General features: G+C 41.7%; 1 protein-coding gene across 3 annotated transcripts in view; it reads left to right on the top strand.

Moving 5' to 3' along the window:
• Positions 1-14,069, top strand: part of LOC137525202 (contactin-associated protein-like 5) — a 419,206-nt gene that overhangs the window by 106,356 nt on the left and 298,781 nt on the right. For 2 of the 3 annotated variants that reach the window (XM_068246129.1, XM_068246130.1), the window contains exon 3: positions 1,840-2,033. The exons of the other annotated variant lie outside the window; for it this stretch is intronic. In XM_068246129.1, the coding sequence (XP_068102230.1) occupies positions 1,840-2,033 (194 nt within the window). The remainder of the gene's footprint in view (positions 1-1,839; positions 2,034-14,069) is intronic. 3 annotated transcript variants of the gene reach the window in all.

The following is a 14,069-nucleotide window of genomic DNA, read 5'->3' as shown; positions in this document are numbered from 1 at the left end:
ATGGGACGTCTGTATGAATCGTTTTCAGCTCAGTGAGAAGAAGAAAATATACAACGCAAGGCATAGCTTACAGGCAGAAGCCCACTTATTCTGCTATTTTCAAACAAATTAGTCATGTCTGAGACAACGTTGCAACACTTCTTGTCTGTTTTAAGCCTTAGATTTAAAAAACAAATAGTTTATTGCAAAGTTACATTAAAGTTTAGGTAGAATGTATTCTTAAAGCGCACGTTTCTCTAGAGCAGTGGTCCTCACACTACGGCCCGCGGGCCGAATATGCCCCCCCCCCCGAGGAATTTTTACTGGCCTGCAAACACAAAACGTATAACTTATAGCTGCGGCCCACAGCACCTTTACATATCGTCTGGCTTCCAATCCAATTCTACATCAGGTGGCACTGCTGTCCAACTAGACGGCAGGTTGTCACCTGGGTATGCTTCACTGTGTTGTGCAATGTAAAGTTTTTCAACATCATTTTATATATGTTCCACCCCCCCCCCCCCACCAGCAGTCTGAAGTATGTTGACCCAGCCCTTCACCAAAAAAGTTTGGGGACCCCTGCACTAGAGCAAACCATTTCAAATAGGACTGTTGAACTACAACTAGAAATATTCAAATGACTGCTGAAAACCTTGTGCAGACATGGTTAGCTGGAAGCAGATAGGGTCACTTCATATTTACAGTAGTTATGTCCTCTTGTCAAAAGGTCTTCTGTGCCAAACGTTACTTCCTCTCTGCCAACTCTGAAGCACGTCTCTGTGACTTCCCATTGCGAAATGGGATCAGTGTGCAGAGAGACAGAGAGAATACTCAGCACGTCCCCTCTGTCTGCCAGTTAACCAAAGGATCCAGTTCAAGCCCCTAAACAGTTCAAACCCCTACATAAGCTGTTCACTCCCTTCCAAACATTTCCTCACGCACCTCTATGTATCATTTGTTTCTCCCATGAAACCCCTGTGTCCTTTAGCCCAGTCACCGACTCACTCTCGAATGCAGGACTTCTCAAAAGTGCCTTCTCTCCTTTGGAATTCTCTCTCACAGTCACAAGCTGTCCATTATGCTCTGAGCCTAGAAATATTCAGGTGCACTTTCAAAACGCAACTCTTCAGACAAGCTTATACTTTTATTACATACATTAATTATGTTCATTAAAATAGATAGGTAATATAATCTCTTACCCACCCTGTTTTTAAAGAACAGGTAACTATTTCATGGGGCAGCCATCTTTTTGGTTGAAAGGAGGTTATAGGGAGCATGAGACACAGTTCCAACTGTCCTGTGTCCTGATCACATCGAAATTTTAAAAACCAAATTTGCACCAAAACTGTAGAACGAGAACACCAACATCAGAAATCCCATCATGCTTTGCACAGCATCAGGAGAAAAATGTCCGGGCAGATTTCTTTGATGGGGTGGGGCTTAGCTTCTGTGCAGCTAAAAATGAGGCTTGGGTAAGAAAATCAAAGTTCTGATGCTGTGAAACTGTGAAAGAAACACCAAGCCTTTTCAGTGCTGCTGAGTAGATTTTTAGCCTGGACGATCACTTTAAGTTTCCACACTTTTACCATGCAATCTAAAAATAATAAATGGGTGTTTTTCTTCTAACTTATGGAAAATAAAAGGAACACTGAGGTCCACTTTAAGCTTTGGGTTTGAGGAGTACACTACAGTATGTCGATGTATTCCACAATGAGAAGAAAGAGGCTAAGTTCATAATTACAATGCACTTCAGAGCATAATTCGATAGTTTCTCCATGATGAGATAATTGCAGAGCAGAACAATGCAGTGATTACATACGGATGGTCGTGTTTATCTGTTGTGTCTTCTCCTTGTTGCAGGGGCTGGCGGCTGGACCCCGGCGGAGTCAGATGCAAAGCAATGGCTTCAGATCGATCTCCGGGAGAGATATGACATCACAGGGGTGGCAACGCAAGGCAGATACGGGAGCTCCGACTGGGTGACGCGGTTCAGCATAATGTTCAGTGACACGGGACACAACTGGAAACCCTACCACCATGACAACACCATCGGGGTAAGCGTCCATGTGTCCAGTCCCTCAGACTTTATTTATAAATAAAGGGAAACATTTAAAGAGACACTGAAGCAAAAAAAAAAAAAAATGATGATATAATGAATTGATTGTGTAGTACGGACAATTACTAGAAAATTAATAGCAAAGAAAACATTCTCATAATTTTATTTTCAGTTATGTAGTGGTTTTTTTATAACATTGCATCATTCTTTATTTAATATTTGCAGTTTACACACTACTCAGCATTCTAAATTATTTTACAGAGCAGGCTGTGAACTTTTGAACTGTCCGCTGGCAAGAAAAAGAAAATACAGTGACAGACACTTGAGATTACAAGCTTCAGAAGACAGAGCTCTCTGCGACTTTCAAAGTCGTGGAGCTCAATGGCTTTTTTGCATAGACTGTACTGGAGTTTCGTAACTCCTCCTGTACTGGAAACAATATTAGACTTATGTCTCTGATCCTAATGTTTTATTTCTTAGCTGTACTACACATACAAATCATTATATCATATTTTTTTTTTCATTTCAGTGTCTCTTCAAAGCAAACCTAAAGCACAAAAAAAAATGCTATAGTGAATTGTATGTGTAGTACGGATAATAAATTGAATATTAGTACCAAAGAAAAGAGTCTCTTATTTTTATTTTCGGTTATCTGTCTTTTTTTTTTTTTTTTACATTGCATCATTCTGTCAATTTAGCAGTTTACAAACCACACTCTGTATTTTAAGCTATAAAACAGAGCAGATCTAATGACCCTTTGAACTTTCCTGTAGCAAAACCTTATCTCAACCCGTTTCTCCCTGTTTCTTGCTTATTTAAGTGTTTCAGAAAACAGGACGGTCTTCAACCCAAGTGTCGAAGAGCTCAGAGAAGCTCTTGTTCATAGATCAATCACTGAAGTTTTTTAACTCTTCCTGTACTGAAAAACAATATGAGAATCTTTTCTTTGCTACTAATATTCCATTTCTTAGCTGTACTAAACATGCAGTCCATTATTTCATAAGTCTATTTTCACTTCAGGTCTGCTTAAAGAGTCACTTGTTACAAGTGGGGGGAGCATTTGCTACACAAGTGATGAAGATCTTGTTCTTCCTGAACCTGAAGTATATTACTTACAGTATGTTTACAGTAAAAGGTTTACTGAGGTTTGGTGCATTACGAAGAGGCAATGCTCCACTCCAGAGATCACTGATATCTGACGAAGAGCAGAGAATCACACAAGTTCCTTGAGATTTGGTGCGTTACAGACTGTCTCTGCAAGTTTGCTGCTCTACAGAGATTCAGTGAAATCCCGCGCTGTAAAACGATTCAGTGAGATTTGGTGCTCGGTAGAGATTCATGTAAAATGGTTGTTTGAGGGGTGTCACATTGAGTTGGTGCTCTTCAGAAAGCCACTGAGATTGGTTGATGTGCTGGGAGTCACTGAGATTTGTTATTCTACAGAAAAATACTGAGATTTGATGCTTTTCAAGGTGTTACAGAGAATGTGTGCTCTGCAGATAGTCACTGTGGTTTGATACTCAACAGAAAATCACTGAGATTTGATGCTCTAGTAGTAGTCACTGAGATTTGGTGCTCTGCTGGGAGTCACTGAGATTTGGTGCTCTGCTGGGAGTTGCTGAAATGTAGTATTCAACAGAAAATTACTGAGATTTGATGCTCTGCAAGGTGTTACAGAGAATTTATACTCAGCAGAGTCACTGAGATTTGATGTTCTGCAGAGTCACTGAGATTGGTGCTCCGAAGGGAGTTCATGAGATTGGTGCTTTACATTGTGTCACTGAGATTTGGTGCTTTACATTGTGTCACTGAGATCTGGTGCTCTGCAGAGTCACTGAGATTGGTGCTCTGAAGAAAGTTAATGAGATTAATGCTTTACATTGTGTCACTGAGATTTAGTGGTTTTTAGGGAGTCACTGAGATTTAGCGTTCTGAAGGAAGTTACTGAGATGTGGTCTTCTTATGGAGGATTCTCAGCATATTCTTAATTCTTTATTAAAACACTCACTGGAAAAAAAACCTATACAGAGATGTCGGCCAGGTTACCTACTTGCTTACACGCTATTTTGTTCATAACTGCAGATATGTAGGTGCTTTTTGTAAATAAAGAAATAACTGAGAATCCCCCACAAGGAAATGGACTAGTCCAAAACCAGATGTGTCAGATTTTAACTAACTACTGTAAGTGACAAAAACATAGTGTAAAAAAGTAATTTATAGTGATTGTGTACATTTTATATGTATGTATTTTAAATTTCACACTTGTTCATGATTGTTGTTGTCCTTTAAATGTATTTTATAGAAAATTCCTCTAACTTTACAGTACAAAAATGGCATTCGGACAGAGTGTAAAATACTTATATGCATTAATGTGTTAATGAGAACTGACATAGTCAGTTGAGTAAAAAAAAAAAAAACGTCCATTGAGTTTAACAAGAAAATATGGTGCAACACTAGACTGCACCAGGGCTGGATCTACCATGAGGCACCGTAGGCTCCTGCCTACAGGCGCCTATTGGTGGAAAGGAGGCTCACTCCCCTCCCTCCGCCAAGTCCCTCCCTCCCGATGCAGAGTCCAAAGCGGAGTTAAAATGAGAGGTTACTTACTTGGCTCTTGGCATTCCACTGACAAGATCTCCCTTCAGCCAGGGACACCTCTAACTACTTAATATTGAGAGTACTTCTGGCTACCTAATAATAAGGGCAGGGCCGGATTTCCCATAAGGCACTGTAGGCACATGCCTACAGGCGCCTGATGATGGAAAGGCGTCTCACTCTCCTCCGCAAAACGCCTCCATCTCTCCTTCCCTATGTCCCGAGCAGAGTGTAAATGCAAGGTTATTCACCCGGCGCCCAACATTCCACTGACATCTCCCTCCAGACAGTAACACCTGTAGCTACCTATGAAGGGCAAGGGGAGTACGGGAGAAGTGAAAGCTGGGACAGCCAGCTCACTTGCGGTGCAGCGGGGGTTTGTAGGTTAATGGAGGGCGGAGCCTAGGGTGCCAGGACATGTGTGTCTATAGGCTCCTGTGATGTAAATCTGGGCCTGAATAAGGGGCACCTGTAACTACCTACACCAGGCAGGGAAGTAAAGGAGAAGTGACAGCTCGGCCAGGCAGCACACTTGCGGTTCGGTGGGGGTTTGTAGGATCATGGAGGGCGGAGTCTAGGGTGCCAGGATATTTGTGCCTATAGGCTCCTCCTGTGATGTAAATCTGGGCCTGGCTTGTACCCTCACATATCTCAGTTGATCCAGAGGAAGGTGACAACCCCTTACAAGGCATGCTCCAATCAGCTCGAAAGGGAGAAAAAACATCCTCCCAGACTCCAGGTGGCAGTCAGATAAAATCCCTGGATCAACACTGCTGGGAGTTAACTGGAAATTATAGCCATATATGTCCTTCAATACATGTAGAGCATCCAAGCAGATATAGAATTTGCCATAACTGTGGTAATACACTCCACATTTTGATCACTCTTACTGTAAAGTACTCTTTCCTAATAAAATGGCGAAGACTTTTTCCTCCATACGCAGATCATGTTCCCTAGTACCTTGCACAAGGATAGGGACCAAAGCACACCTGTCAAGCCTTTAGGGCTTGTTCCCACTAAGGGCATTTGCGGGTGTTTTTTGAGCGCAGGCTATTTCAGAAATCACACTAAAAGCTCTTGTGCAATGATTCCCTATGAGAGTGTTGAGTGTTTCGATTCCGATCCGCTCACCAAAGCTCTGCCTGTACCATTTTCAGAGCGATGTGCCTGTAATGAAAGGTATAAGGAAATTGCAAAGGGCTTGAAAAGGCGCTTTGTATAGCGATCTCCCAAGCGCTCTGATGAATAAATGCATTGCATTGCATTACATTGCATTTATTCATTTCCTGGTACAAGTCAGAGTTCACCTCCTGACTGACGCCAGGAAGTAAAAACAAAACAAAAAAAAATGCTATCTAAGCACTTAGAAAGTGTGGGGATAAATTGCTCAGCGCTTGAAAAAACACTGGGTGATTCATAAGGTGAACAAGGTGGCTCGCTGCACACTGCAAATCCGTTTTCCGATTCTGATTCCGATTCCGATTCCGTTTCCGATTCCGTTTCCGATTTTCCCTAAATACATTCAACAGAAAAACGGATCAAAAAACGCAGCATGCAGTAAAGATTAAAAATCGGAATCGGATGTAAAAACAGATTAAAAAGCGGAATCGGAAATGTATGCAGTGTGCAAGAGGCCTTGGTGCCCTCTGATGTATTTATGCTTATTCATTAGATCTTCTCAAAAAGATGCATACATTACTCAGTTTGAGTATCGATATCCAACCAATACAATCATAATGATTTAGCATATATACATTTTACTGGGTGTTACGCAAGCTGGACCTTACACACGCATTGTGCATAATGCGGACTCAGTACCCAAACTACATTACATGTTATGCAGTTTGTGTAACAACCGGGGTGATATACGTGTTCTGTCAATTGTACTGGTTATTATTAGTGAATATAAACCAGAAGTTCAAAGCTGGCCCTATTTGGTCTTAAAGTCTGTGTGCCTTTTAAGATTCACTCTCACTTAGGGCTGGGACTCATTAGAGTGATTTTAGCAGTGTTTTTGGATTGCCAACAATTGCAAGCGATTTCAAAAAAATGCCTAGCCAACGTATCTAAATGGTGGGGAACCTACCAGTGCTATTAGAGTTATTAGCAATTGCAGGACATACAGCATTTTGAGCGCATTGCGCTCAATGCTATATATAATGCAATTGCAGCGATTTGGGTGCGTTAGATTTTTATATAAAGTTAATAATACCTACTGAGTGTCCCGATGTCCAACTTCCACCCATAGCCCAGCCGTTGCAAAAGAGGTCATATCGGCTTCTCTGATTGGCTTTTGAGAAGCACCTATGACCTCATTCATTAGGGGCGGGACAAGAGCCGGACATCAGGACACCTGTTAAGTATAATAAAGTTTATTAAAAAAAAAAAACTGGAGCGCTGTACAGTTTATTGGAGGGAAATGCAATTGCAATCGGCCTTATGGGGCATACAGACATGCGACTAAAGTCGTTGGTAACGAACGACTAACGATCGTTTATAACGACGATCGTTACAAAATAACCGCTAACGATCGTTAAGGGTAACGATCAGCGACTGAAGTCGTTGCAAACTGGAAATCCGTCCTGGCGGATTTTTTGTAACGACGATCGTTAGCAAAAGTACGTGTGTATGCTGATCGTTACAAAAACGATCGTTCGTTAAGTACCGTACATGCGCAGACAGAGAGAGAGAGACAGAGAGATGTATATAGATATATATATATATATATATATATATATATATATATATGTAGATAGATGTATAGAGATATATAGATATATGTTGACATAGATAGAGATATATCTATCTATATCTCTCTCTCCCTGTGTGTGTGTATATATATATATATATATATATATATATATATATATATATATATATATATATATATATATATATGTACGCAACTTCCTCTTTCCTACTGGCCATTAACAATGACATTCGTTCCGGGTTCATTGATCTGAATAACGTTTAGCATACTAGATGCGCTGTATCCTACGTTCGTCACTTCCGCATCGTTCGTTCGGAAACGATCTGATCGTTTCCCACTTTCAACACCTCTTTACTAACGACCTTTTCATTTCTCTCCTTAATTGATCGTTCGTCGTTGCTTACGAACGATCGTTATCGCATGTCTGTACGTAGCTTTAGAATCGCTGCACACAGCACTGGCGTGATTTAACCACTTCAGCACCACAGGGTTTTTTGCTTAAAAACCAGAGCAATTTTCACATTTCAGCGCTCCTCCCATTCATTCACCAATAACTTAATTGCTACTCATCACATGTAAATGATCTATATCTTGTTTTTTTTTTTTTTGCCACAAATTATGCTTTGTGAGGGTGATATTTGCTTTTAGTAATTATGCTATTATCTGTGCATTTTAAAGGGAAAAATTAGAAAAAAAAAAGAAAAAATACACTATTTCTCCATTTCCATGCACTATAATTTTCAAATAAACAATGTTACCATAGGTAAAACCCACACATTGTATTTGCTAATTTGTCCTGGTTATCTCAACATTTAAATAATGTTCCTAGTACAATGTATGGCGATAATATATTAGTTTCTGGTTTGTGTTTTTTGTTTTCTCATTGTACTCTATCAGTAATTAAAAGCCCTTATCTTCATCATTAACAGTAATACACTCTCATGGCATACATATTTTAAAAGCTAAGTCCCTAGGGTAACTATGTATTCTCTTTTCAATGCTGTCACTTTTGTTTTTTTTACAAGTATTTATTTAGGGGTATAGAGTACATGAAAATAACAGTTTTATTGCTTTTCATTCCGTTTTCCGGTAAAAAAAAATTACATGACTTAGCCCTCAGTTGTCAAACAACACAAAATCTATTCTCTCACTTGTCACGGTTAAAATGATACCCTATATACATAATCAGATAGCTTATTGGGCATACAGCACACTGTTTACCACAAGTACGTCTATCTACTCCCCTGAGCTTCAAGTAATGTTTTGTGGGGAGTAGATAAGCGTAGCAAGGGAGGTAAAGTGGTTAAAGTCGATTCTTATTGGGTTCCATCGCAAATTTCCCTTTGACCTAATCCATAAAAAAATTCCTTCCCTTGTTGGACTGAAAAGTGTTGAGTTCAGTAAGCCTTTAATTCCCATTGGCGCTATTTTGATAAACCAACTTTTTAGGTCACATTAGCTGATATTTACTAAGGTGACTTTGTAAAATATTGTGGTTCTAGCCGTCATCCATCTCCAATCGATGGAAAGATTCTCATAGTTTCTGGCCTTTGACCCGAGCAGGCAAGATCTGGGCTCTCGTCCAATCCTGACTTCATTCTCCGAAATGTCTCAGCAAGACTCATAACTGCTGCGTGTGCAGCTGGAGGACTTGTTCTGGCAGCGTTGCGTGATTGAAAAGCTTCTACGCAAGGTCACGCCTGCATTTGTTAGCGAGGAGTCTTTTTAAGATGTAAGTAATTCACAGACAAACGCTCTCTCTCAATTGACAGCTGCACAGCGGAGCTTCTGATTGTAGCTTGTTAAAGACGAGCCGGTAGATGGAGATTCTGCAGCTGGGAGGGGAAAGTTCTCAGATTATCATAAAGTTGCCTTGCCCTGATCACTCCTCGGTGAGCACCAGAGATGGTCAATGAGTTGGTAATAATTCCAGCATACACGCAGAGCTATTTCCATTAGGGATGGTCTGAAATGCCGATTCTTGATTACCGATTCTGCGGATTTCTCATTTCCGATGAGTCGTTTTTTTGGTCATTTTTTGCATTCTCTGATTGGCCAAATACTTCAGAGTTAACTCTGCAGTCTCTGATTTGTCCAGTGCTTCTGAGTTCTGTGACTGGCTTAAAAAGACAAAAACGAGACCCAGAGACCAATATGGTGTAGTATATCAACTAAAGGAGGTATTGTACACATACAAACGGTGTTATACTCAGGGCCGGATTTAGGCCAAGGCCCCCTAGGCCATGGCCTAGGGCACCACAGGAGCAGGGGCACCAAAGCAGCAAGCTAAACTGGTGCAACATTTTCAAGCTTGCAAATGCTGCAATGCAGGGAGATCAGGCGGGTTCCTGACCTCGGTACTCTGCTGCTAGCTGTCTGCGCAAGGCGTGAAGGCGAGCTGGCTACTTATACTGAAAGGGGGGAGTGGGAAAAGGAGGGATTAAGGGAGTCATCTGGCTACCTATACTGGAGGGAAAGGTGGAGGAGTCATCTGGCTACATATACTAGAGGGAAGGGGGGGGAGGAGTGATCTAGCTACCTATACTGGAGGGAAGGGGGGGAGGGGTCATCTCGCTACTTATACTGAAGGGGGGCGGCTGGTGACAGTGGCCTAGGGCAGTAAAGGGTACAAATCCGGCCCTGGTTATACTCACAAGCATGGGTCGCCGCAAAGGCAACCACTGAAAAGGCAGGTGGGGAGAATTGTGACCTGACCCCACTCAGGTATTAAAAAGTCGCTCTCTGTAGAAAGAAGGGAACGACGAAACACTCCTCCACCATTGGTGGACTAGATCACTAGTAAAACGGGTATCACAGAGGCGCCAACAAGAATAAAATAATTAAAATCTGCTCAAAAGGGGGGAAGTGGGTAGACTCACCTCCCTCAGGTAAACAATGACCAAACAATGAGACATTACTATAATAACAGTAACATTTATTGAAACATCTCCAAGTGTGCAACGTGTTTCACGGGTCAGTATCCCGCTTCATCAGGCAATCAATTTTAGAGAACACAGTTTGGGTCAATCTCTGGGCCAAGGCGCTTGGAGATGTTTCAATAAATGTCATTGTTATTATAGTAACGTCTCATTGTTTGGTCATTGTTTACCTGAGGGAGGTGAGTCCACCCCCTCCCTTTTAAGCAAAGTTTAATTATTTTATTCTTGTTGGCGCCTCTGTCATACCCGTTTTACTAGAGTTCTGTGATTGGGTTAACATTACCTAGTTGCTGTAGTATTTCGGCAGAAATCTGATCTCTTTTTTTTTCTGTGTTGTGATCAGAAATGCTGAATTCCGATCGAAAATATGAAAATTTCAGTCAATCCAAATGAGCATCCCTAATTTCCTTCTCGTTGACCATCTCTATTGCTCTCTAGTGAGGACTGACTTATTTAAAGTGTACCCGAGGCGGTGCGGCGGTGGGGGGAGGGGGGGACGGTATGGCAGATGGAACACAGAGGCACATTCCCTGCCTCATGACATGCCTCTGTCCCCCTGCGCCACTCTCTGCCCTCCCACCACCACCTTGAAATTGGTGACATGCAGCTTGTGCAGCTTGTCCCAATCTAGAGGGGAACAGAGGAGAGGTAATCCCTGTTAAACACTTACTGGGGGCGTTCCTGCAGGCCTTTCTCAGCTGCCATTGGGCAGCTCTGACTCACCATGGTCACTCCCCTTGCCACTCCCCCACCTCCCTGAGACACACAGAGCAGCTCTTCCAGCGTTGTGACCCCAGAGATCACAAAAACAAAACTAGAGGACTACAGGCGCAGGAGCGGCTCGGATGGCGGCTACCTGATCCACCCAGCCCCCAAAATCAGGTAGCATTTTTTTTCTTTTTAGTTTAAATCCCCACCTTGGGTTCCCTTTAAGTCCATATGCAATTTGAGGTGATAAAAAGTTCAGAATGTAGAAGCTTATTATTACCTCACATCCAGGTGGTTCCAGGCAATGTGCAATTTTTTAAAGAAAATAAATACTGTATGTCCTCCATATTTTACTCCATATGCCTCTCACTTCAGGTTCCCTTTAAAGGGGAACTGAAGAGAGAGGTATATGGAGGCTGTCCTGTTTATTTCCTTTTAGACAATACCAGTTGCCTGGCAGCCCTGCTGATCCTCTGCCTCTAATACTATTAGCTATAGCCCCTGAACAAGCATGCAGCAGATCAGGTGTTTCAGTGGTTCAGACTTATAAGTCTGATCTGACAAAACTAGCTGCATGCTTGTTTCTGGTTTTAATCAGATACTAGTGCAGAGAAATAGACCAGCAGGGCCGCCAGGTAACTGGTATTGATTAAAAGGAAATAAACATGACAGCCTCCATATACCTCTCTCTTCAGTTCCCCTTTAAGTGAATATAAAGCAGTAACAGTTATGGCATTCATAGACTGATCTACAGATGGCGCTGCCTGGCATCCATGAGATGACTGTCAAATGCAGCACTTCCAGTTAGTGCTCCGCCCACCGCAGAGAGCAAGGGGAGTTGTGGGAAATAATGTGTTTAATTTACTCTAAACTTTATTCCCATCCTTTACAAGATATATTTATTACTTTCAAATGTTAATATGATGGAAAATGGACCAGGATAGAAAGGACCCGTGTGGTTTGAATAGTAATACAATATATTTTTCTTATGACGGGTGTGACGGGGGCATGATCAAGGGTGTGGCAGGGGCGTGGCTTAAGTGTCCCTCTTTCTTATTTCAAAAACTTGGGAGGTATGCGCATACAGTATGGATTGAATCTGCATGCAAGGTGACATTATTGGCATTTCACCGAACCCTCCAGAACAGAATGATCAATGCAATGCTAATTTTCCAAATTTGTCTCAAGTTTCCTGCTAACCGAATGTGACTTGAAACTCTGTTGCTGCTCAGATTCATTGGTTCAGTTTCAAGTTGCATGTTATCTGCGGGAAATTTGCAACAATCTCAGACAATCAGCAGCAATCTTGCTGATCACAACCTCTGCTCCTCCTCCTCGTGAGTTTCCAGCCGCTGTCGGTTGGTAAAATTTGAGGCACAGACTCGAGATGCTCTTTATTCGCAAACTCGCGCCCGTCCACCAGCTGCTTGCAGATCCTCAGCACCAATTAAACACGCCATCCCCAAACTTGGCAACTTCGCCGCAAATAAACTATATCTAAATAGATTGTAGAGTGCTCTTATCTTCTGGAAAGGCGGCGTTATCTAAAGCTTTTATCTAAACAAATGCTATTTTAATTCGATCTCAGCAAACAGCTTGGAAAGATTAGCTAAGTCATTTGCCGACGATAAGCAGTTTGTAAACAGCTGAAGGATGGCCGTCCTCCCCCAGATTCCGAGGGAAAGCCTCATTAGTTCCTGTTCCATAAAAGACATCTCGGTATCTGCCATTGGATCCCTTTCTACTTCCCTTCAGTGTTCCTCGTTTGTTTAACTTCCTCTTAGAAGAAAAAAAAAGAGTATCTTTGGAACACCATCTGCCTTCTGGAGTCACAACTTTCTGTTAGCTACTAATTTGCTCCAGGCTATTCCAGGAAGCTTAAAGCGGTATCGTCACCATAAAAATTAAAATTCAACAGCAACTGGTCTGAGTGCATTAAGTGATAAAGATGCTAATCCTGCATTCAAAACTTTCAAAACGTTTTCTGCTGTTATGATTTGGAGTTATCACATACTTAAGGAACACTGGCTCTTTAGTAGTCGGTGCCAAAGAATTGCATGCTGGGGGTTCTTTTTATCTATAATCTATTCCTCCTCTTCCCTTTATTTCCCTGCTAGCTGCTTATCTGAAACCTGATCACCTAATCACTTGTGTTTACAAGCAAGCCTGAGGTGACTCAGCGATTGGAGGAGACAAGAAAAAAAGTAAAGGGCAGAAATTACATCACGAGTTAAGCAGCCCATACATTTAGCCGATTTTCTGGCCGACCGATCGATCGCGATCGATCGATCGATCGATCGCAAATCGGTTGGCCAATCGACCGATCGACGGCCGATTTCGATCGATTTCAATGGATTTCCATCGAACTAGCAGGGTGGAAAATTTAGGTCGATCTGATGAGATTGCTTATCAGTTTGCATTGGCCTTAATGGAAATCTGATGGCAAAAAAATGCCATCAGATCGAATTTCAACAGATTTCAAACTGAAATCTATTGGAATTCTATCCTGGTAAAAAATGTTCTAAAAACGCATCAGATAGATCATCAGATGCATTTCTTATCTGTCTGCTGCCAATCTGACGAGTGTATGGGCACCTTTAGCCTTAACTGTGGGCAAAAGACATGGCCCCCACCAGGAACAGAATTCTCATCATTTACTATATAACATTCACTGAAATCAAAACGTGGACAGTATAATACATGTGTTATGTAAGTAGATCAAGTATTTATCTACTTATATATGTGTTTTTTTCCCTGGAATAGTATGACTGATCCTACTGCTTTAAAGTACCCGACAGGTGCCTGAGCAAAGAGATGTCCAAATGCTCTACTTGCCTCTCCAATAAACGTATTCTTATTTACCTTTACCTGTTAGGGCTGGGGCCCACTAGAGCATTTTTTTCAGCCTGTTGGGATCGTTTGAATCGCTAGCTATTTCCCAAAATGCTTTGCCAATGTGTCGCATAAATCACAGGACATGCTGCATTTTGGGAGAGTTTTCATTCCTATGTACTGTATAGAAGCAGGAAAATGGCTTCCAATATCGCTTACAAAGAACTACCCCAAACCTCTAGCAAATGCG

The sequence above is a fragment of the Hyperolius riggenbachi genome, chromosome 7 (genome assembly GCF_040937935.1).
Source record: "Hyperolius riggenbachi isolate aHypRig1 chromosome 7, aHypRig1.pri, whole genome shotgun sequence".
NCBI classification, from domain to species: Eukaryota; Metazoa; Chordata; class Amphibia; order Anura; family Hyperoliidae; genus Hyperolius; species Hyperolius riggenbachi.
This window is presented reverse-complemented; position numbering and strand designations above follow the sequence as displayed.